Below are 25,811 nucleotides of genomic sequence, written 5' to 3'. Positions count from 1 at the left end.
ATCATCTTCCAGAAGCCTGCAAACTTCTAGTAGTTCAACCTTCTCTCCTAAAAATTTCAAAACATAATTTTTCAAGTTACAAAATCTTTCAAGTGCCTTTTATTTTGAAACCAATAAACACTGCAGCAAAGGAGTGATTAATTACCTTCTTCCAAATCTGAATTTTCAAGCAACAAAACCATAACTGATGACATGAGGACTCACTAGTGCCCCCAACTACACACACCAAGCTAATGCCAACAGGTTGTAAGTACAAATTGTAGGTTCCTGTCATGTTGAAACCTGGGTCATAATTTATAAAAATTAAAAGCATAATGAAATCTGTGTGGGTTTATATTAATTTCTGATTATTCAAATCAGTTGTATAATGTTTTACATTAATTGTTTACACATTGGAAGGGATGCCACTTACAAGAGACACACACATCACAAGTGGCAATACAAACACATATGCACAATCACACTCTCTCTCTCTCTCTCTCTCTCTCTCTCTCTCTCTCTCACACACACACACACACACATACTATAAAAAACTGTAACATAAATATATACAGTCTCGGATTTTATGGCTCAATATTATGGTTCCTGTTAAATTCTTTTATAAAATAATCTTCCTGTTATCACCACCATGTGTTTTACACATATTTCTAGTCTTATGAGAAGAGACAACTCACAACTCAAAGAATGTACTTACAAAGAGAAAAGTAAAACTGAAAATACTGCACTGTAAACATAGGAGTTGCACTTGTAGTGTGACTGTGAGAAGACTAATTTGGTGAAATGGATTATAATGCGGCCAATTGTACAAAAACCAAATGGTATTCCAAAACTCTTATAATAAACTAAAATCACTATGAAATGGAATCATTTCAACATGCCACTCAGGAAAAAATTAAGAATCTGCTGCTAGTTTATGTAGCAGAAAGGATATGTGTATACTTATTTAACTTCCTATATGTTTCTAAATACAATTTCAGGCATCCAGAGTTCAGTAGTAGCAGAGGGACTTCCTTAAAGTTTATTATTACAATGTTCAGTTCTGTCGCATATTCTACTGACTAGAAACTAAGATATTTTGTTCATTAACATTTTAAACCTCCAATTTCTTTGGCATGACAAAGCATTATAATTACTAAATTTTGAGACCACCAGTTTCAGGTACAAGATAAAACTAAGATAAAAAACTTAGTATTAATGTCATATAAATATTAAAACATTAATATTTCATAATTTTTTCATATGTACAAATTGTTCTTAAAAAACTAAGCAGTGTGTACAACTCTTGAAACCTGACCTGAAAAACAAAATGTGTTCACACTGCTTGTTCTGTACAGGAAATATCACACTGCACACATCATATTAAGCAATACCATACCATTTCAACTGGTTGGTGCACAGTCAATTCTTATGAATTGTTTTGTACTCCAATACGTTTCAGGAATGATTTTGCCCAAGTGACATTCAGTTTCACTTTTCCACCATTTTCCTCCAGCAGGCCAGGTTCATACTGCATTAAGACTTGTTTAGCTGTTGCAATTGCAAGGAAAGATGACACCCGCTCTCCTGATTTTATTAGCTCTCGAATGCATTCCTGAACCACTTCATCATATTTACCGAGTCTCATGGGACGACCACGAGGAGCATAACCAAGAGAAGTTACCTCTTTGTCCGCACCAGAACTGCTTCCACAATGTTCACGTTTTATCAAATATTTGTCCCTCAAACCACGAATAGTGCTCTCCGGAACATCGTGCCCAAGAATATTTCTGAAATGCTGACAAGCCCGCTGACTTCCGTGTTCAGCTGCATATTTTCCCATCTCAGCACGGACCTCAGGACTGTAAACAGTATAGTTTCCCCGTTTCTGTCCAACAACAGAACCTACTTTCTTCTTGGAAGAAAAACCTCCCATGCATCTCTTCTTCTTTTTTGGTACGTCTTCAACACTTAATGGATCATCGACATCGTCCTCCGTACCACAATCCACTTTCACAACATGAATTACTTTTGTTTCCTGCTCTTGAAATCTCATTCTTTTGTTATGGGATGCCACTTTTTCTGATAACTGTGGCAACTTTTTAATTTTTAGCCTCTTTGAAACTTCCTGTGGCACAATACTGATAACCACATCTTCAGTATCGTGCTGAGTCTGTGTTTCTTGTGTCTGAATTGGAATGGACACATCCTGGGTGTGAGATGTTTGAATAACTGATGTTTTGTCAACTGTTATTGAAATACCACCATTAATTTCTGATGCTATGGAATATGTACCATCACGATCGGCTATTAATGTTGAACCAGAAGTATCAAATGGGAGAGATGCAGTTCCATCATGAAGAGCGTGAACAAATGTGGCAGACTCCAAATTGTGATGTTCTACTAACTGAGAATGATTAGGTACAGTCTGTTGCTCAACAAGAAGGGAATCAGCTATCACTGAAGGCTGTTGAACCAGTATCTGGGAGTGATGTTCTGAAGCAGGATTAGTAACAGCACCACTAATAAGATCATGAGATAATGATGGCTGCTGAAGTTCAGACTGCTGCTGTTCCTGCTGCAGATGAGGATGTGGAAGAGATGATGTCACTAACTGCTGAACTACTGTCGTGCCATTCTGCTCATGGGACACTAAAATTGACTGCTGTGAATCCAAACTTGAGTGCTCATTTGCATGAGCTTGGTGGGGCATAACTACTGTAGAATGATTTGAAATAGGCTGAAACTGTTGCTGAGAATGAGATGCTATTGCTACTGTAATAGTAGGTATAGATGTATGAGAAACAGATAGGGCAGAGGTTTCTGGAAGCTGGGATTGCGTCTGTGTTATTGTGAGAGGAACTGATGTGACTACAGATTTGTGGGATACTGGAGCTGCACTGCTGTCTGAGTGCACTTGGTTACTGTATGAAGAGTAAACTGGTTGTGACTGCTGAAAAGCCTGTAGAGGACCCGGGTTCTGGTTGAAAGCAACAGGATTTTGATTCATGATGACCGACGCAGTAACAGGCGTCTGCTGCCGATATGAGGCAGCTGTATCCTCATTACTTACAGGATGAAATGTTATGGGCACAGAGCTTGTGGTATGAGGCGCAGGGATAAGGTGGTTGGTCGGTTGAATATGTGTATTATACACAACAGTAGCTGGGCCACTAACTTGAGCATTGTTCAAGATATTCAATGAGGCATGAAGGATGTCTATAGTCTGAGACGAAGAGGACCCAACTGCTTCCTGAACACCAACAGTATTAGCAAGCTGTAACTGTTGTTGTAGCATAGCCACATGCTGAGTAGCGCGGTGCTTGTCCAAATACAATTTTCGGAACTTGCGTACTGTGCTCTCCTTAGGAGTAAATGGTAACTTTTGGGCAAAGTGTTCTACAGCAACAGGAATGCCAAAATGACAAGCATAAGAACCAATCTCATCTTTCAGCTCATTAGTGTATATGTTCTTCTGTTTTGCATTAATTACTCCATTGCTTGTCCCCTTGTCTTTGTTATTGCTAGTCTGCTTACCTTTGACATCAGGATAGTGACTCAAAAAGAGTTTCTTGAATTTACGAACCATTCCACGACGCACCTCCTGCCCTAACTGTTGTGTAAAATGACTACAAGCCTTCTCCACACCACTATGTACAGCAAAACGACCAATTTCTTCCTTAAGCCTTGGGGTGAAAGCATGATACAATTTAACAATATTGCGCACTGTACTTTCACTCACTGTTGTACCCAATCGCTGAGAGAAATAACGAACAGTCTCAAGGTTACCATGTTCTATAGCATAGCGTGCCATTTCTTCTTGAAGTTCTGCTGAATATTTGTGGTACCTCCCACGCCGTCTGCGCTCCTCTTTTGTTGAAGCCAGAACTTTCCTCACAGCAGCTACTGTACTGGCCTGTAATTCAGCTCGTTGTTTGTCCTTAGGCAATGATTCCTGACTGCAGTGCAACTTCTGACTGGCAATCGTCATCAATCTCTCTCTACGATCCAAGTTTCCTACACAAAGAAGGGAAAGAAACCATGGAGATAGTAGACTCTGCCATAAAAGCAGCTTACTACACAATTTCATGTCCATTCTACCCACCTTACCCTTCTTTGGCACTATCTCCATAGATATCATTCCCTTCAACATCCCAATGTATGGATTATCTAAAATATCAGACATACAAGACATGAAGATGTTGCAAATAATACATTTCATCTGACTCACCATGTTTAAGTAACTTGTGCCTTTGCTTCAAAATTGCTCTTTTCAGCAGTCTTTTCTCTCTCTCAGCAACTGATCCAAGAAGTTCTTGCCCTTCAAGCATACCTTGACGACGAGCTTCTTCTGTATGTTTACGCTGATGAATACGGAATGAAATCTTGGATGTGAAAACCTCCTCACAGTGACGACACTAACAAAATAAATACAACTTAAATTACATTCAATGTGACCTTAAAAAGACTTCCTTTCTTGTCCACAGTGTGCATGTTATTTATATGAATAAACATATATCAAACAAGATATACTTATTACTTTTAACTGAAATATATATTATATGAAATGAATTACCTATAAAGATATGTGAATTATCAAAAAGTTAACCAGAAAGTCAGGTAAAAGTAGATGAATAAAAATCTATCTCGTGGGCCCAACTGAGTAGGAACCTGAAGACGGAGATAGAGCCCCATCTCCGAAATGTCGTTTTACGTTTTTTACGTTTTATTACTAGACGATGGATAATATCCAAGTAAATTTTTATTCAATTGACTCTTCACCATCGTCAAGAAGTTTTAGATTTGATATAAAAAGTAGATGTGATTACAATCCTTAAATATGAAATTAAATTTACAAAACAAATATTTTGCTTCAATGAGAAAAATCTATCACACAGCAAATTTTTACATATGTAAGTATTTACTATAATACTATACCCAATGAAAAATAAAGTTTGAATTTAACTTGATATTAACCACTTCCCATTGTATGTCAAAATAAAAGATAATGTACTAAAAATGCTGACATATGATCAAACAGAATTCCTTTCAGATTTCTCTGGTCACTTTTTAAACATGTATCACTGCTGGGTGATGTAAACAGGCAAAGAATTAGTGAATGCTCTGTCTGGCATGTGCTGTCACCTTGCACAAAAGATTCAAACACCTTGCAAAACAGAATGCAATTAAAAATAATGACAGACTAAATTTGCCTGCAGCTTTCTTTGGGAGGCAAAACATTGTTTATTCAAAAATCTGTTGCATTACTAGTGGAAGGGATATCATTACTAAACCTTACTTAAACTCTTGTTCTCTCTTACTGATGTGAATATATCTTCCCCACCTGAATACAGCATTCAAATCTGAAACACGGTTTCCATTAGATATCTTTCAAATGTATTATTATTAATATTTTGTGTCCAGAATATTTAAAAATAATTTCAAGAGCACAGTAAAATAAGAACAAATTTTTTATCTCTTTGGTGCTCAGTCACAGAGACTGAATTGAACTGAAATGAATTATTATATTGTTGTTACTGTTCCTGTTGTTATTATTATTATTATCCCATCTATTCACCACTTTATGGGGTATGTACTTCCGTGTACCCGAGACAGACCTTGTCCCTAAGGTACATAGGGCAGTAGTTATTTCTGGGATACATATTGTTTTTAGCAAGTGCCACATGTATTATATAATTCTATTTTATGAAATTAATATTATTATTTTTATTATTTCTGTGTAGGATTTGAGGTTTTCACAGCAGTGAGTCTGAAGATTGCTGTCTTTTGGGTTATTGTACCGTACAGTTTGGTAGACTACCTGGCGCAATAACCCAGAAGACAGCAATCTTCATTATTATTTCTTGTGCTTCATCTGTGATTGGCCTTCTGGCTATAGAGACAGCACACTAATAATAAATAATTTAATTATCATCATCTTTAATAAGGATTGTATTTAGCTAATGGATATCTTGTAACATTGCTTGTTCTTACATTTTTTCCTTCTAGTTTATGTTCTATGGTGTTTCATTTAGGACCTTTGATTGTGTTTCCTGTTGTCTGTTTGTCTTTAACTAGTATTATTTCTTATCTAATATGTCATCTATATATTGTAATATTATCACTGTGCTGTTTTAGTACTTGGCTGTAATTTGGCCTTTTTTGGCTGCTGTGAGGCACATAAATAAATTAATTTAATCTATTCACCATTTTACAGGGTATTTACTTCTATCTACATGAGACAAACCTTGTCCCTGTGGTACATAGTGCAGCAGCTAAATCTGAAATACATTTTGTTTTTTAATACATGTTGCATGCATTAAACAGATTTTGCGTGAGGCAATATATATTTTACATAAGCATCTTTCAAATGATGTATGATATTATTAGAATGACGGTTTTATGACTTTCCCTAATGTCGTGTTCGCCCACGATGTTGGCCAAATATTTGTTGAGTGATTGGGAGACAGTTCCAGTTGCTCCTATAATTATTGGAATTACTTTTTCTTTTACTTTTCACATTTGTTGTATTTCAATGAGAAGGCATTTGTATTTCAAGATCTTCTCCACTTCCTTCTTAATTACATTTCTATCGGTCAGTATTGCTATATCAATTAAGAGACACATTCCATTTTTGTTTTGTATTATTATTACCTCACTTACCTGCACCAGGTTATTAATAAAATTCTATTCATATGATTCATTCCATATCTCAGTTGTAGAGAATTACTTTAATATTTTCAATAATACCGGTCTTTGACCTAGTGGATGTTTCATCGCCCAATATTTTGGACGTCTTTTTCCGGACAAAATTTATTCTGCCACATCCGTTTCATCTCATCTTTCTTCCCCTGGTAAAGGGGTTTCAACTTAAGGCCCAGTAGGTGAATGTGCCAATTCTGAGGAACCTCAGGATGATGGGGCTACTGCACTCAGTTAATGGCTCATACCGGTGATGTAAACACAGGTGGTTTCTCCACGACCACAAACACACAGCCAGTAAATTCTTTAGCTATTTATAATCAAAACGTCAGAGGTCTCTGGACCAAGCAACTTGAACTGTATGAAAACGTCTGATCCACGGGCCACAATATAATATGCTTAACTGAGACATGACTTAACGACTTGCGTTATGATCACAATATATTTCCTGATAATTATAGTTTTCCATTCTGAGAGAGCAGTTGAAATCCCCACTTATGATGGTCTAAATTTACTCATTGGCAACAATTAATATCCTCCTGATACTAAACCTAAAGTTTTTACAATTTACTTTCGCTTTTTACATAACAATTTGGGTACACAAAATTTTCTAGTGATTTTAGCACTCATCGTTTTGACTCAAAGCACGGTTTCTCTCACGCTAATTGCCATTATTATTCCAAACTCAAGGGAGATCCAGTCTACACCTCCATGTGTCTTCTCAACCTCACACAACAAATAGACTCTGTTGGCATCAGTAGTCTTCTAGACTTTGTATTTACAAACATCAGTGAGTTATGTATTCATTTAATTGACACATGTATTATAAATCCTGGTGCTTATCACCCACCTTTTGTTATTGATGTCTTCTTGCCCTCTGAAACTAGTACACGTAACTGTGAGTATTCCTACCGCAAATTTGCATCTGGGGATTATACCTTGTTATATAACATTCTCTCAAGTTATGACTGGTCTTTTACGTAGTGTTACTGCTGTTGTTGATGCTGTCGCTTGAACAAGGTTGTTTGCTACAAATCAGGCAATTCCCCATGGGTTTAACAGAAAGTCAAAATTCCCTCATTTGTTGTCGAGTGCTTTATGGTTTTACATTTGGGAAAAAAAGATTACTGTTAGAGGCATTTTTAAAAAAGAATAATTCTGATTGACAACAAAGTTAATATTCTGTATTATAATGCATACAGATCTTGTGGGACATTCTGTACATACAAAATACTAAACCAATAAAAAATACTGCTACAACTCACTTGTAGTATACTACTCTGCAATCTCCTTCTCTTTGATACAATTTCAGTAGGTTTTTCTTTGTCCATCACGTTATGATTCTCTTTGTCTTCCTCCAAGAAACTGACTGGGCTGCGACCAAACATTATGGTAAAGGGAGAGGATGACTCTCCACCAGCTGTGGTACAGTACTCAAAGAGAAATCTCTCCAATTCCAAATCCCAAGAATGAGGATTGGTTTCAACAAATTCATCCAAGAGTTTACCAACCCAAGTGCACTGGCTTAGGTTCTCATGAAGAAACACAAGCAAGTTGTGTATTGTGGTACCAGACGTTGATGTAAGTTGCGGTACCATTAAACCACAAGTCAATAAAGTATCTCGTAGCCGTGATAAATATTCTTTATATTTAGTCTGTGCTGTCTCTAAAACTTCTTGTGGCACACCAATAACACTACATTTTGCAAATCCAAATGTACAGGAAGTTTTATACACAAAGTCTGCTATATGATTGGCATGATTGCTGCTTGACACTGGATGTGCAACAATCCAGTGGGAGAATGGATCAGCTATTGTAATAATGAATTCATTCTGGAGAACAGTCTTTGGATATGGACCATAAAGTTTCAACTCCACCTAAACAAGAGAAATTAATAAAAATCAGATTTTAACACCTTAATGTCATCACATTTACTGCAGTACCATAACACTACCATCATAATGGGTGCATCTAACTATGGAAATGAATTTACAAAATATGTAATAACACAACATTACATAAGCAAAAAAAATCATATGACTAAACCACAAACAAATACATACATTGTTCTAATGTGAACACAGGCAATTATGGCTTGCTTTGAAATCCATCCCTGGCCATCAAAGCTTCTTGCAAACAACATTACAAAATTATTCTCGAGTTCATATCTTGCAACATTCAGAAATATTGTGCTTTTGAGCCTCAGAATAAAAATCCAAGATGTATAAATTTTTATGTACAGAAGCTCCCACTTCAACTATTCATCTTCCTACCAATGCATTTCAAGAACTCTTGATGCCAGCAAGACATAACAGCAGCTACAAATATCTTGAGTTTTCCTACATTACAAATTCAACAGTAAACACATTACATAATTTGTTGGAAAGTTAGAACACTACAAAACTGTTGAGTCATTATGATTAACCCTGTATTTTCTGTACTGCTACAAATGAACAAATATTTAAAATAAACAAAATATATCTACCCAAAACTACATAAGTGCTATTCCAAAATTGTACAACCTAATGTGAAATAAAATATTTTGATTAAACTGGAAGATACACACTCTGACAATATTGGTGTAAAGTCGCTTTTAACCTGCAAGTCCATGCAGATCATAACAAAATGCAATTCAGCAACAAGTGACCAGCCAGATAATTCTTTTACAACATACTGCTTAACAACAACTAGAATAGAAGAACATTGATGTTTAAACTGATAATCCAATAACAAAATTGGTGCCGTGGAATGTAACATAACCTTAGAGTCTCTCACCTTTTGCCATACTTTGCTTGTATTTCCAAATCCTACATTCTTGTCTTTGCCAGAATCTTCTCCATCTTTCCTTTGTTCTGACAGCTGAGGTTTCTCGCTGCCAGCGGTCTGTATTTCTGAACACTGTTTGCATTGCCTCACAAAATTTGCTACATCTACATACAACCCTTTCCAGAAATAGAACTCATTAATTGCCACATACATCTTCTTTAATCCTAAGTGAACACCTATTAAAAAAAGAGAAATGTTAAACTTGATACAGCATTATAATTTTATTGAAATTTGTGCTATACTGTAAAAAACAAAAATAATTACCAGCACAAATAATGATGAAAGCAAAATGCATCCTATTATTTGGCATTTCAAAATTATTTGAAAATTCCGAGTGGTTTGACAGAACTTCTATGCACATGGTACAGTTATGATGAGTAAAAAATATGGTGGTTACATTTAAAGCAAAAATAGGAATTCACTTAGAGTAGGAGACATGGATAACAAACAATAATTTGCATAAATATGTAGAAATGTAAAAATATGAATTTATGTAAAGAACCAAATGTGTATAACTAGATGAATAAAGCACTGACAATGATCTTATATGACTGAAATATGTTTGCTGAAAGAAAATAAGATGGTGTGTAAAGCAGTTGGAAATACTTAAAAAAAAATTTAAGTTCAAATTTCAGAACATGGGGCAGTGTTCATTCATCAGATTGATTTATGTAGTACTCTATCAGCCCGGGAGGGGGTAAAATATTCATTTGGAAGACACAATTGAGAACTGGGTAGAAAAGTTTCAAACCCAGCTGGAGGGGGGGACCCCATGGGGTAATCTTGGGGTTGACCACCCCAAGGGGGTGCCTCCATATGGTATCCCCATTGTATTTACTCCACAAGGATATCACCCTGGGTTGTATCTTCATGGGGGATCACCTTGGGTTACCTCTCCATGGGGGTACCCTCCCAGTATACCCTGAGGTAGCCTACATGGTTATCCATCTAGGGTAACCTACCAGGAAGCCCCCTGGGGATACCACCACATACCTCCCAGGGTACAGGAGTACCCCACAGGCACTCTCCATCAGATACCCCCCATTTCTACCTTGTGTTTCAAACACATCCTTCTTTTTAATTACAACATATTATGAACAGGATCCTTCCATCCTTTTCTCGGACTGGGACCTGTTCATATATGTTTTTAGGCAGGTGATACAGAAGTGGTTTGCCATTGCCTTCTTCTGTGTATATGGAGTAATTGTTGGGATGCCACGGAGAAACCGGGGAAGCCCCGGAGGAAAGCTCTGTGTTGCCTAGACCACGGCCCTGCCCAACACAAGTTATAAATTCGGGCACCGCCAGGAATCGAACCCGGGACCCGAGGATTACAAGGCCAGCGTTCTAATCGCTAGACCACCGTGGCGGTCAAACACATCCAGCAGACTTAAAAAATCTCAATCACAATTTCTTATGAAATTAATGTGATGTCACCACCCATGTTACTGCAAGTAATGGAAACTGTTATTAATCTAGAGCATCAATCTTGATGGATGACATCTGGGGGGGGGGGGGGGGGGGTTGTTATTTTTAAGAAGTAACTTTGATATAATGTTTGTCAATAATGGCAAACACCTGTCTTTCAATACACATTACATTAAAAACAAACACTGCCCCACCATTTATTTTAAATAATATTGTATTTAAGAGCTGCACAATATACAAGGACACACAAATCTGCTTCAAAGTTGTACTCTCTATAAAACTCACTGTATTATAAAACCACATCATCACATAATTAATCACATACTAATTACTTCACCTGTTCCTTCTTCAATGTGAATGCTCTTCAGAATTTCTTTTTGTTGCGTGGTTTCAGTAATTACTCTTTTCGGTAACGTCTGCCCATAGTAGAGTATACCTTCCACAATCTAGAAACATGAAATAAGCATGCCTCCTACATTATTAAACACAGATGCACAAAATGTCCTAATTACTTCAAAATGTGAGTTTACATAAACTTTGTTCTTCAGCATGCCCCACAGGTAAAAATCGCACGGGTTTAAGTCTGGGGAACGTGGAGGCCACTGATCGATAACTTCTTCACCAAACACTTCTCTTAATGCTAACATCGACCGATCAGCTGTATGAGCTGTAGCATTGTCTTGCATGAAGAAACCGTAAATCTTTTCTTCATCAGTCATTTCTTGGAAAAAGGGTCTAAGTATTAAATTTACATAACGTTCACAATTTACCCGCACACTGCAGAAGCACTTAAATAAAATATTCGACAACTGATTTCGGCAATTACCCCAGAAGAGCTTCGTCGAGTATTTAGAAGTATGTTAACGAGATGTGAAGCTTGCCTGCAAGCACAAGTAAGTCACTTTGAACATCTTTTGTGATTTAAGGTAAGAAAATTAATGTAATAACATGTATTAGTGACGAAAAATATTCGTAGTTCGCTGTTGCTAGCGGCACTGAAACTGATTCGCCTGTGACTCACGGGAAGAACACGCCGACGTCAACGGTGTACCGGCCGAGCACGCAATGCAAGCAAGGCCGTTACCGCATAAATTGAAGACCCGGTAGAATGCTCAACTCTGGGCTGTGCAAAATACATCATTATGAACAATCCTTTCAGTCTAACTGTGATATTCTCTTTCCAGCACTAACATATTTTGCTCAGTATTCAATAAGTCCTTAGTAACTGCAGAACTTTACCTTGATGTTCTTCAGAATCTGTACAGAAAAAATCTGTTCAGTCTACAGAAATTTTCACACTGTTCTTTGGAACATCAGAGTACAGATTCAACTCGTAATTTAACAAAACGAAAACACGCTGAACAAGTTTAATCTTTTCATACAAAATTCATTAAATTCTGGGATCTTTTGGGATCAAATCCACATTCAAATAGTGATATTTGTTCTTGATGTTTGATGGGTTTTTTACATTTTTTAATTAATGTACAACTGAAATATTTGAATTCATATGAAAGCACCCTGCACTTACTTTATAATTTTGAGCTCGTTTCTTCAGTATCTTTTTGTAGCTTTCAGTAGCTCCAACTGGCACAGCCTGTGAAGCAAGATAGTTATATATCTCTGTATAATAAGACGATTCTGTGTCATTAGACTGTCCGTGATGGAGTCCCAATGGAAGGGACGCTTGCCTTTCTGAATAGACACTCACATCTTGATTGGATTCTGTGCCACTATCAGCATTTAGACATGGAAGGTTCTCTTCAACTTCAATCTAAAATTATCACACAATTTCAAAGCAGAATAAACAAATAATAGTTCAGACATTTTAACAAATAATACAGGAACATACAATGACAATACAAGGAATGCATTTAAGACTTGACACTAAAGATGGTTTAAAGAGATTTACACAGGATGGCACATAATTAATCAACCTATTTGAAATAACTGGATGTTTTATTTATTACTTTTTCATTTTTCAGAAATAAAGTAGAGGCAGTATGCAGAAATTCTTGAATTGTTATTTCACAAACAACTGCTCAATTTCATTGACACAGAGAATTTTGCAGAAATTTTAATACCCAAAAAGTTGCAGTGAAGCTTGTCGCAGGCATTCCATCTTTCTTCATACAAGATTCAGCTGGTGCAAAAAATGCAGCTAAGAGATCATGAAAGTTGTCTACAATATCCCCATGCTTTTCTACAGGCAATTAATTATGCACCACAATGCACTTATAAAACAAACAACAAATTCTATCATTCAACAAAACATAACACATCCTGGCAGAACTTTGTTATTTGGCTGAAAAAATTATTCCACCAAAGTTAAGATTATAAACTGATAATATACTGGAATAATGGGAATGACCCGATCTTCAAGTGCCTGAGCACTGCGGGTCCCAATTTTTTTAGTTGGCTTGATCTATAGACATTCGGTAGGACTCCTTGGACGGGGGATCGGCCCGTCGCAAGGCCTCTACCTGTACACAAGACAGCACAACACAGAAAAACGCGGACAAACATCACTGGCTTGAGTGGGATTCGAACCCACAGTCCCAGTGACCAAGCGGCACAAGGCCCGTGCGGCCACTGCAACCCCACTGATAATATATTATATATAAATAATAATATATGATAACAATTAATACTTCATATATGAGTTTTATAATGAAGAGGAAGATGATTACATCAATGTACTTTATTACAAGATTTTTTTTCATTCTTTGAGATCCTTTTATGGGTTCCTCATACCAACTTACCATTGGTTTAATCTAAACATGTGGTATTTGAATAAGCATGGAGCATATTTAAGATCAAATTTAATATTGTAAATATCCACTTTTCCAGACACATTTTAGATTCTGGATGGTATGCATAATGGCCATACTGCACTTTGATGTGCTGAAGATAACTCAACAATAAACAATGCAACACAAGTGATATTGCTATGAGTTCTGCTGCTGTCTGCATGGCAAAATTATGACAGCGAGCTGTTACTAAGGTTGGTTCCATTAAAGTGTTGTGATATCATGGAAATGGAAATCAACTCCCTTTCCACAATGTACATGTTTAAAGAATCACCTCAGAATGAAACCACAACTAACATCACAACACAGTTAAGCGCTGGAGACACAGTCCCACATAGTGCAGAATAATGAATTGAAAAGGATCTGGGAATAAATTATCATGTCCTAATTTAACATACTATTCTGGTATCTGCACGGAGGGACTTCAGAAAACCAGCCAGTCTCCAGTATGAGATTTCAGCCCAGGACCTCCCAAATACAATGCAGGAGTGATAACCACTCAAATGCAACATTCAGTTTGAAAAAGACGTATCCATGTAGTTACCTATCTAAGCAGCTACTGTGTTCACAAATCATTTCTTGTGCATGGGTGGGCACGCACATGTGTGTGTGGTGGTTTTGGGTCTACAAAAGATACATTCAAACAATGCCTTTTTCAGTACTTTACTGTCAGTACTGGTGGTGGGATGGGAAGGTTTGTTCACCGACCATGGTGAGGTAGGGAGGGGATGCTACAGGTAAGCTTGGTCTATTAGTGTCTTTCAGTCAATTCTTTTACTTTGTATTACATGACAATTACATGAAAATGATAGTCAACATTTGCAGATCCACAGTAAAATGGCTGAAAATCAAAAGAAAATTGTACTGAGAGTAAAATTTAACTTACTTAAAAAATTTGAGAATGGAGAATTGATGACTGAATTGTAAGGTAGGAATTAAGTGATTGCATCATGACACTGCGAGGCTGAGTTTCTCAGAACTCTTGCCAGTGAAGACAACAACAAAAGAATTATTGGGGGGGGGGGGGGGGGAGGTATTTGATGCAATACAAAGTGTTCTGTGAATCCAGTAATGCTGGTTCAACTATGGACAGAACTTCTTCTAGATTTAAAAGAAGATGAAGAAATCAGCAAGTAAGAAATTCTTGACATGGTGTGTGCTATGAGAAGTTCTGAAAACATCAACGAAGAAACACTGAATGGTTATAGCGTGACGAACGTGAAGTGGGCTTCTGGCACGACACACATTGTAAATGAAGCTGTGAAACAGACGAGAGAATAGGGTGAGGAGAATAAGAGTGAAATTTGTACTGTTACAAGGAACAGTCTAACAGTTCATAAAAAAGGCAAAGCAACTTGTAAAGTTCTGTGAATGCAGCAAACAACATATTTTGGACTATTTATGTTTTTTCATTATTCACGCATCTTCTCCCTTTCACAAGTCAGATGATTGGGAGTTTACTGTATGTTCAAAATCTAGGGAACTTATACAAAGCTTCCCTCACCTGAGTGTACTGCTGTGTTTGAACATCCCTGTAGTGTTGAGGTGGTAAAGTTAACTGTTCTACTAACTGTGGTACTGTAGTGTATGATCGATGCACTTCTTCAGAACACTGGACAGATACAGGGATCTGAATTACAGCTTCATCTTCATTACTACATGTGTTAGACGCTACAGCAACTGTGTACATGCAATCGCCTTTCACAATTTGCTCAGCAGCTGCAAAAGTAACAAATATGTAATGGCAGAACAGGTCTTCCACTAAAAAGCAAACATACTTCTACACCAGGAACAAAGGCACAGTTAACATGAAGGTGACCACTTATCTCATATCTTATATTTTGGTTAGTTAATGGGCATACTTCACTGCCCTACTAATGCTCCTGCAGGATGCCCACTCATTCAAGTTACATTTGCTAATTTGATGACAGTCCCAAAAAAAAAGTAAAATGGATTTTTTTTAATAATAGATGCTTTAAATAAAGTTCTAGTGGATCCCTGGACTTTATAACACAAATGAGAATATCAGTATTCAAAACTTCTCCTGGTACTCGTACACAAAACAAAAGATAATGTATGTCACCTTCTAGTATGCAGCTGTAGAAGCAGAACTGATTAGACTTAGAAGACTAAAGTTTGTGTTAAAGACATAAGAAAAAGAATTTTTCTTAGTAATGACATGTTATATTCAAGTGTAATAAAGTCAAATATTTCCTTAACAGAGATCATAATATCTGAGTAATCATATTTGCATGAGTCATGCTAGTTTACCGAAACCAGGCATTCCAACAATCAGAGTCCAATAATTGATCAAATATAGAAACAAGTTTCATGCATACACCCACAAGTCCATCATTTGTATTGGTTTCTGCAATAAACCTGATATTTTACAACTGGTTATAATGGTCATTTTCACATGCTCAGTATTTTTTCTAAACAAACATGACTCAGTATTAATTTTTCACTAATCATGTGTCATTTATTGATAAATTAAAGTAATAAAATAAAGTGCTAAGATATTTGGAATCAACATGAGATGCCATCAAACAACAGGAAAAATTAGTCTACATAACCAGCACTGTGTTCTGACCTTGAGTACCAATGAAAGAGCCTGTATTTTAAGGTTCCTACTTTGAAACAGGTTAAAATCTTCCATGTCATTAAATCTTCTAATGATTGCTATCTATTTCAATCTGGCATTGATCCTGTACCATGTTGGTACATGGCTAAATTCATGAAACTCATTATTAGTAAAACCAGAATTATTTCTTTCTCAAAAAAAACAAATACACTGCTCTATAATTATAAACTATGTTAGTCCTCTGTAACCTTTACTGACTACATTAAAAACCTGGTACCATTTCCAGATAATCTTTTAGCACTTCAGTTACAATTCCTGTAGTCCTAATGATTACTGGTATGCCAAAGCATTTCTTACCCCACATTCACTGAATTTCTATACTTAGATTTTCATATTTTAATTTCTTTTCAGTCTCCTGTATTACATTCCTATCCAACAGTATTGTTACATCAATATGCAAATTTTATCTTCCTTGTTTTTAAATATTATGTCCGGCCCATTTACCAGTACCTATCTATCTGTACCCCTTGATTCCATAGTACTATTATATCTTCATGTTCACGTATTGAATTAGATATATGTGAATACCAATTTTCTGGTTCCAATTTCTAATGTCTTATATTTTCAGTAATGCACATGTGTACAGACTTCATCATGTATTAATTCTTTGCTAAAATGGGAAATCATGATTTAGGTGGGCAATATTTTTTTTGTATTCTTCACATAGCTGGCATCTACTTATAAGTACTCCTTCCAAAATTAGTCTCTTGAAGAAGTTTATACCAATTGCCTTATCCTGGGCTGCCATAACTGTGCTTTCTATTTTGCCCTTGATGTCTCCAAATTTCACCCAACAGCAGGACTTCCTTATCCACTTATTTTCATCTAAGCTGGAAATTTTTCATGCATTCTTTCTCCCTTCACATTTTTCTTTGTGTTCTGAGATATTATGCTTTTGATTTGCTTTGTTTCACTTTAAAAATATTTCTTTAATTTGTTAACTGTTGGAAGTAGTGTTAAGTTTGTGTTATGTTGGTGTGCCCTAACAGCCTCTATCCTTTTCTTTCTACATGTTCTACCAATGGTTAGCATTTTTGTTTTGTTTTTCTATTTACTTTTGATGCCAGTTAATAATTCAGAAGCTATATTTTAATAGTATTACTACCAATGATCCAGTTCCTTGCATTTTTTTGCACTTAGCTCTGTTTTCTTCATGTTATTTTAATGTTAAGTGTTGTTACCTTTTTGTGAGAAACATTATTTATGTACACACAGGGTCTATGTTAGATTTGTAAGACATAACCTCAAAGATTAGCAACATCACCATGTTTCTGTTGACTCAAATGTTTCATGTTTATAATTTATCTCCATACAAAATTTAAAATGTCTAGCTCCAACAGTTGATTATCACCATCAAACTGAAAGCTATATATAAAGCTCAGCAATACTTGCATGTTTTTAAAGCCTGTTATCAGACATCATTTCAGAACCATACATGCTTTCTCCAGGTTGTTATTAACAATTACAGAAAATTAAAAACTATGATGCAGGGGTGGCATCTAACAGCATGAGGTCCATGACAATATCTACCCCAGTGTTATGCACATTGTGCAAAGAAAACACATAAGGCAAACTGAAGCCAATAACAAACAAACAAACAAACTTAAAGAGACCATAGCACTTCCTTCACAACAGACATAATGCTAAATTCCTGAAAGATATCCAAGTCACTGTAAATAAGCCAGTTCTAAATTTAGATCACAATCAAAATAAAAAGTTCATGTTATATCATCAGAACATTAGAGGCCTTTCAACCAAAAACTTAGAAACCACCCAGACAGAAAATCTCCTGGTTTTCCATCAGAACATCAGAGGACTTTTTCCAAAAACTGAAGAATTGATAATTTCTCTTAAAAGTGCCAAATTACCACATATTCTTTGTCTAACTGAACATCATCTAAAAGCACCAGATATCTTACAAGTAAATTTAGACAATTATACACTAGCGAGTAGTTTTCGCAGGAAAAATTTGGCTAGAGGAGTGAGTATATTTGTTAAAAATAAACTAAAATTTAGCCAGATACAGCTAGTGCAATTTTGCAAGGAGCAGGACATAGAATGCTGTGCTGTACAACTTGATATAAATTTTTCTAAATTATGTTTTTTAGCAATATACAGAGCACCAACAGGTGACTTTAAAACATTTATTAACAAGTTAAACAGCTTAATGGACTACCTTTACAAACCAAAAACGGAATTTGTCATCTGTGGGGATATAAATATTGAGTATCTCTCTGAAAGCTGCCATAAGCAATGTCTAAATTCTCTTTTAGCAACGTTTAATCTTACACCTACAGTTAGCTTTCCCACAAGAATTCAAAATAGCTCCAACTCTGCCATTGATAATATTTTTGTAGATAGTTACAGGTTAGAACACATTTCCATTAAACCGGTAATAAATGGGCTATCTGATCATGATGCTCAGCTATTAGTTATAAAAAACATAAACCTTATTTCTAACTTTCGCAATGATAAGAAGGTAACTAGAGTGATAAATGAAGTCACTTTAAATGAATTTATACAACATCTCAGTAGTGAAGATTGGGAATTATTACTCAGTGGTGGTAATATGGATTCAAAGTTTAATTCTTTTCTAAACATCTTTTTAAGCATATTTGAAAAAAGTTTTCCTACTAAAACAGAGCAAAAATTGTCTGAAACCAATGTATGGTTAACTAAAGGAATCAAAACATCATGCAAATGTAAGCGAGCTCTTTACCTAAGTAGCAGGTCCAGTAATAACCCACTATTGAAGCAACACTATAGAAAATATTGCAAAATTTTATCTCAAGTCATTAAAGAAGCTAAACGCATGTATTACAATAAATTGATAGTAGAGTCTGAAAATAAAGTAAAAACTGTTTGGAAAATTGTAAAAAAGGAAACTGGCAAACAATCTACAGCCAATGAAAGCCCACCATTAATGATAAATAATAACAGAGTAAATGATCCTAAACTTATAGCTAACTATTTTAATACCTACTTTTTAACGATTGTAGAAAGAATGAACAGCAGTGATACCATAACTCCAAAAACCGAAGATGCAATGAAGTTCTTGGCTAAGGCAATTCCTAATTCATTTCCAAATATTAATCTTATTCCTACCACACCAAATGAAATTAAAAGTATAATAACTTCTCTCAAGTCAAAAAATTCATGTGGTTATGATGGAATTTCATCTAAAGTACTTAAATCTTGCGTAGATTATATAAGTATTCCATTAAGTTATTACTGTAATCATTCAATGGCTGTAGGAATGTTTCCTGAAAGACTTAAATATTCAAAAGTAAAACCACTATATAAAAAGGGTGAAAAATCCTGCATCTCTAACTACAGACCTATTTCACTGCTGACAACATTTTCTAAAATTTTTGAGAAAGTTATATGCAAGAGAGTAAATAAATTCTTAAACTCAAACAACATCCTTGTTGAGGAGCAACTTGGATTTAGAAAAAATCTCTCAACAAAAAAGGCTCTATTTAGTTTTACTAATGAAATTGTATGTGCCCTTAACAATAAAATGCATGTGGGTGGAATATCTTGTGACCTAGCCAAGGCATTTGATTGTGTAAACCATGAAATATTACTAATGAAACTGAAATTTTATGGAATTTGAGGTATAGTAGGACAATGGTTTAAATCCTACCTAAATAATAGAAGGCAGAAAGTAGAAATTAAAAGCCCCCATACCAATCATAATACCTATTCAGGATGGGGTATCGTAAATCACGGAGTGCCACAAGGTTCAGTTCTTGGACCCTTACTTTTCCTCATATATATAAATGACCTGCCGGCAACTATAAACTCTATATCCAAGCCTAGTCTTTTTGCTGATGATACAAGTATCATTATTGCACACCAAGAATTGATCTATCTTGAAAGTATCATGAATGATGTCTTTGCCAACATAAACAAGTGGTTTAGAGCTAACAAACTGGCACTAAATTTTGAAAAGACAAACTTCATAAAATTTGTTACTAAGCACAAGACATATCCTAGGTTAAATATAGGTTTTGAAGAAAAATTAATTGCGGAAGTTGAAACAAACAAATTCCTTGGCTTACAAGTTGACAATACCTTAAATTGGAAGAAACACATTGAATATATTATTCCCAAATTAAGCTCTGCATGCTTTGCCATGAGAACAGTCGTACCACTCATGACAATAGATATTTTAAAGCTAGTTTACTTTACTTTCTTCCACTCTGCAGTGTCTTATGGATTAATCTTTTGGGGAAATTCAACAGACAGTAATAAAGTTTTTTACATGCAAAAGAAAATGATTAGAATAATGGCCGGTGTCAAAAGCAGGGTATCTTGTAGAAAATTATTTAGTAAATTTAATATACAGTCAAACCTCGGTTCACGAACGCCCCAGATCACGAACAATTCAGTTTACGAACAAATTTTCCGAACACAAAGCGTCTCGGATTACGTACTGTGTCTCAAGTTACGAACACGCAAGCCGTCAACATTGTGGAGCGATATGCTGGGAGTATCAGCGTCGGCAGTATTCATAGAAGAATGATCTAGCATGGGGCCAAAGAAAGACAATGATAGCAGCAAAGTGAAAAGAAAAAATACCAATATCATGATAGATGTTAAGAAAGAAATCATAGCCAAACATGAAAATGGTGTTCGTGTCTCTGATCTTGCTACTTCTTTGATCCGTGAAATTTTCAATATTTTCATTTTCAATGATAATGCCATGTGTCACTTTAGAAACATTTTAAAACATAGACAAAAACAAATCACACTGGACAACTTTTTAGTGAGTCAGAGGCCCAGTGAGTCTGATGCAGAGTCGAGTGGTGCCAAGAGACAGAAAAAAGAAAAAGAATCCCTTTCCAAACAATAACATTTCACTTCCTCACCACCTTCCACTAACGCCGTCAACTATCATCCATACAGGTACCGTAAAACTAAATTAAGTTTTCGTCTATATTTGATCTGCTTAGTGTTGTGTTTATCTTTTTTGTGATAGATTTAATGGTTTCCAATGATTTTGTGTTAGGAACTTGTGCACAAAGTACTGCTGTAAAATTTTAAATAAGCAATCATCTGGAGTCCAGGAACGGATTAATCCATTTTACATTAATTCCTATGGGGAAAATAGTTTCGGTTTACGAATGACCTTCAGAAACGAATTAAGTTCGTGAACTGAGGTTTGACTGTACTTCCACTTGCAAGTGAATTTATACTCTGCTTGCTATCATTTGTGGTGGAAAACATGGATAAATTTAAAAGAAATACAGATGTACATAATTTAAATACAAGACGTAAACATAGATCTGTATGTGCCAAATGCTAACTTTACTAAATATCAGAAAGGAGTGTACTATACAGGTATCAAGTTATTTAATAATCTTCCACCAACAATTAAAAGTCTAAATTATGATATAAAGGTATTCAAGCCTGCATTGAAAGATTACCTCTTTACTCACTCCTTCCATTCTGTAGATGATTTCATCTCTGCTGAAAATGTTTAAGCTTTATATACATAATCTACGTATATGTAAAGCAAGTTTTGTATTTATATTTAAAATTCTGAGGTTTATGTATATTAATTTGTAAAATTATTTTTCATACTTGTATTGCAGAATCTGAAATTTATGTACATTGATATGTGAAATACGTTCTTGTACATGTGTTGAAAGTTCTGAAGTGCATGTATATTGTATGAAATGACATGTTCTACATCCTTTGGTTGAGTCCTAAGAAGGATCTATGGAATGTAAATAAACTCTACACTCTACCTTACGCTCATATCACCTTTCCTCATATCCACAGCCTTCTAAGTAAGGTGTGCTGCTTCAAGGTAAGATTAAAATAAAAGTTTTATCTCTTACACTCCTATGAGAATGATCATCACTTTTGGTTGGTGTGGCCCATTACTTTTAAGAAATATGTAACTTGCAATTGCTGGGTTCAATATTTCATATGATGACATGATCTGAATATCATAAAACTGTTTATCACGATCACATAGGCACGTATAATAACTAAGAAAACACTTTCATACCTGTATTAGAAATGCAGTTCTCCAAATTCACTACCAGGAGTCCCTGATCATCTGCAACTTCCATAATGATAATTTCAAATATGTTATGACTCAAGATGAATTTAAATCTACTGGAAGAAAAAAAAATTGGCATAACTATATGACAATGACAAAACAACATTACTCAAATTTTCTGATATGAACTTAACACCAAGACAATCCTATTTCAACAACAATAGAATTCATGAAATTTCATGGATTCACTTTGCCTTCACTGTTATTAATGTAAATAATTATCCTCTCATTCAATTGTGCCAATTACTAATGGATAATTAATTCTCAGAGCTACTACTTTTGGTTTACGATCCATAAATTTTGTTATAATTATGTAAATATCATTATTCAGTTCTTTCAATTCAAATAAATGACATCCATGAATGTACGATCTGAAGCTTTCACGGCAACTAAGTATAATAAATTCTTCTGGGGCTACCAGCCGTGTAAGGTGGCTTAATGACGAAAACACATACGTTTTGAATACCAATGCCATAGATTAACGACATGGGACTGCCAGCTTTACTCCCCCTCCAAAGGAAGTTGTGCTATGGAGTTCAGTCACCCTTAAAAATCCATTGACCTTGGCCAGGTTTGAACCTGTGAACCTTGGGTCTAGTGCCAAGCATGCTAACCACTAGTCCACCGAGGACAACGGTACAATCTTACATTTATTAAAAAGTAAAAATTACAGGCTGAAAGCACGTATGTGCAAAATCATTCAAAAACAATAATGAATACACTGAGTAGGCTACTTTTAAAGTGAAGAGTTAATTACCAGAGTCTAAACATGATGAATACCATGTCTTTAACAAAGGTGCTTTGCTTCAAGCATGTGTGCAATTACAGCTCTCCAGTTTTTAACAGACAAATTATTAAATTAATTTTACAGCTGTGGCACACAGATCAAAGTCAGAACCCCACTACTGGAAAAGAAGACAAGGCTGTACTGCACTACACTTTGTTGCTGTGGTGTAATTCATAATTTATCTAATAAATTCAGAGCAGTTTGTGAAATAGGTTTACCTTGGGAGCATGTGACATGTGTCAATAAAAACTGCACTGTTAGTTAAATTAACTTAAGTGCAATATTGGTATACTGAAAAACTGCTTAAGAAGACGTTTCATGAGGTCTGAAGGTTTCAGATGATGGTGCATGATTATTTGTAAAATGTTTCCAGATTTCATCCACTATCTAAGTTACAAACAAAATCTGCTTTTGTCTTCAGGCAAAAAGAAAGATGACAAATCCAATCTGTTGGGCATCTGGTTGAAGCCTCAAACCTGCACTGCTACAATACGGAAGTGCCTGGAATAAAAACTGATACCAGTTTATTGTATATAAAGGACTAGAAGGGTGGCATTTAAAAATATTTTCAAGGGGTTAAAGATAGAAAAAAAATTATATCTCCAATATGCGTTTCTTCAACAATAACAAATAATTTACATTTATTAATGGTAAATGATTCTTGGCACACACTTTTAATTATGAATACCCAAAATTCAGAACATTGCACTGTCCTGAAAACTACCTTTACTCCCTGGCTAGGCAAATGTCGAATCAGAGATGAAACCCTTGCTTTAGGATCGAGGATATTATAATATGCTGCTTGGAAAAAGCCATCACCCACCCACTGGTGTAATAGAGCAAATGGTGGAATTGTAACACTGCACTAAAATAAATATATTTGTCCCCTCCACATTATCGTAATTAAAGTCTATAATTTCTGCTTTTACTGACAGTACTCATCCAGTTTTATCTTGCCACTGTAATTAATAGAAAACGTATTAATTCGAGAAAATTAAATTACTTAGATACAGTAAGCAATAACGACCAGCATACTGCAGTCTGTACACCTACCTTAATATTATAAAAGGTAATTCAAAGCATGGCCCCTGATCACAATATAAAACATTAATGTGTAACTTCGATCACTTTCGCAGTTTTCCCTACAGGCTGAATTTCTTTTGCTCTTTTTATCCAATAAAAAATTCTTTTGACGCCATGTTCTGGTTACACTGTTAACAAATTGGAATGCATTGCTCTAAAACTGTAAAATTGTATTCATCAAAGCGCACACACCAAGACTAAATAAAACTCGAAATCTGAACATAACGCCAAATATCACAGATAGGCAGTCAGAAAAGTTAGCTTTAAAAAACACAACACCTTTCTTTTTTCGGCATCACAGATTCACGTTTATTTAGAAAAATTAAGACTACAGAACCACAGAGTAGCAAAATTCAAGGTAGAATAAAATTCAGATCTCTCATCACAGACGACGCCACACGATGGCATGCTTTTATGGTTAGAACTTTAATCTGGTCAGAAGTCCCAATAGAGGCTCAATACCAAGAAAGAATGGCTTACGAACCGTCAGTAGCAAAGTGACTTGGTTTCAGTAAGATTCTATGTTCTTTCAAAGGTTAATTGGAAGATGGCTGTTTTCTATTGACCGTCTATGATAACCTAGGCAAAGCAAGTTTTGTTCCCATTATATTAGAATAGAGTGACCACTGATTTCTTTCCCACGAGATAACACTCTACGCAGAGTGGCATGTAATCCAAAATTTTTTTATGGAAAGATTAGTTTTAAAGTCCAAGAACAGTGCACTAGAATTATCATGTAATACTTTCTGATAATTATTGTAATAAATAAATTTTTAAGAGTTTATTTATTTAAATCTTACTATTGTGTTCACTATACGTTTGATATTTCGTTTTATAAGGAAGACTATCTATTGGCGAATTTAAGTAATTTTGAATGATTTGTGACATTCCTAATAGCGAATGTACGTAGCGTACGTAAACCGAGAGTTGCCTTTACCATGGTAGTTCAATATATCTTTTTATTAGTTCATGTCCTCGCTAATATATGGCGCGGCAGTTCACTTATATTTACATTAGTTCGTATCTTTACCAACAGAGGGCGAAGCAGGTCACATAGCTTTAAACTTTCAATGTTTCTATTCGGGTTACAGGATACCGAAGGATGTGAACGGGTCAGAAAATATCATATCTAAAACTTCTTGACGATGGTGAAGAGTCAATTGAATAAAATTTTTCTTTGATATTATCCATCGTCTAGTAAATATAAAACGTAAAACGACGTTTCGGAGATGGGACTCTATCTCCGTCTTCAGGTTCCTACTCAGTTGGGCCCACTAGATAGAGCTAATCCCTATCTCCAGACAAAGTAAAAAGTGAAAGTCCCAGAATAAAAAGGCATTATCAGAAAATGTTCGCGGGCCCATTAGTTAATACTTTCCCAACAGATGGCGCGGCAATTCACTCATCTTTACTTTAGTTCTTCCCCTCGCTAACACGTGGCGCGGCAGTTGACTTATCATTTCATTAGTTCATGTGTCTGCCAAT

The 25,811-nt window shown here is 35.5% G+C and overlaps 1 protein-coding gene across 7 annotated transcripts; it reads right to left on the bottom strand.

The window, feature by feature from the left end:
* Positions 1 to 315: 315 nt before the first annotated feature.
* Positions 316 to 24,649, bottom strand: LOC110833780 (uncharacterized). Of its 7 annotated transcripts, none has more exons than XM_087348893.1 (11): positions 24,297 to 24,649; positions 23,462 to 23,756; positions 23,214 to 23,361; positions 22,403 to 22,512; positions 15,244 to 15,458; positions 12,461 to 12,703; positions 11,270 to 11,378; positions 9,454 to 9,680; positions 7,944 to 8,555; positions 4,208 to 4,394; positions 316 to 3,993 (listed from the first exon to the last, which is right to left on the bottom strand). In XM_087348893.1, the coding sequence occupies exons 3-11, from the start codon at positions 23,237 to 23,239 to the stop codon at positions 1,406 to 1,408; spliced, it is 4,317 nt and encodes a 1,438-aa protein (XP_087205019.1). In that variant the 5' UTR covers positions 23,240 to 23,361; positions 23,462 to 23,756; positions 24,297 to 24,649; the 3' UTR covers positions 316 to 1,405. The 7 variants fall into 7 exon arrangements, with proteins under 7 accessions (XP_087205019.1, XP_087205017.1, XP_087205036.1 ...); XM_087348891.1 differs by having other exon boundaries at positions 23,462 to 23,744; XM_087348910.1 differs by having other exon boundaries at positions 22,403 to 22,509; positions 23,462 to 23,744.
* Between the last annotated feature and the right edge of the window lie 1,162 nt (positions 24,650 to 25,811).

The sequence above is a fragment of the Zootermopsis nevadensis genome, unplaced genomic scaffold, assembly GCF_977971745.1.
Source record: "Zootermopsis nevadensis isolate Lab colony 2312 unplaced genomic scaffold, Znev_1.0 Znev_ptg000002l, whole genome shotgun sequence".
Classification (NCBI taxonomy): Eukaryota; Metazoa; Arthropoda; class Insecta; order Blattodea; family Termopsidae; genus Zootermopsis; species Zootermopsis nevadensis.
This window is presented reverse-complemented; position numbering and strand designations above follow the sequence as displayed.

Excerpts from the sequence above, each read along its gene's own strand:
- LOC110833780 (XM_087348893.1), bottom strand. The coding sequence starts at position 23,239 with ATGGTATTCATCATGTTTAGACTCTG. Across the intron at positions 11,379-12,460 it reads AACGAGCTCAAAATTATAAA|ATTGTGGAAGGTATACTCTA; the intron begins GTAAGTGCAGGG and ends TCATGTTTCTAG. Across the intron at positions 4,395-7,943 it reads TGCAGAGTAGTATACTACAA|TGTCGTCACTGTGAGGAGGT; the intron begins GTGAGTTGTAGC and ends TTATTTTGTTAG.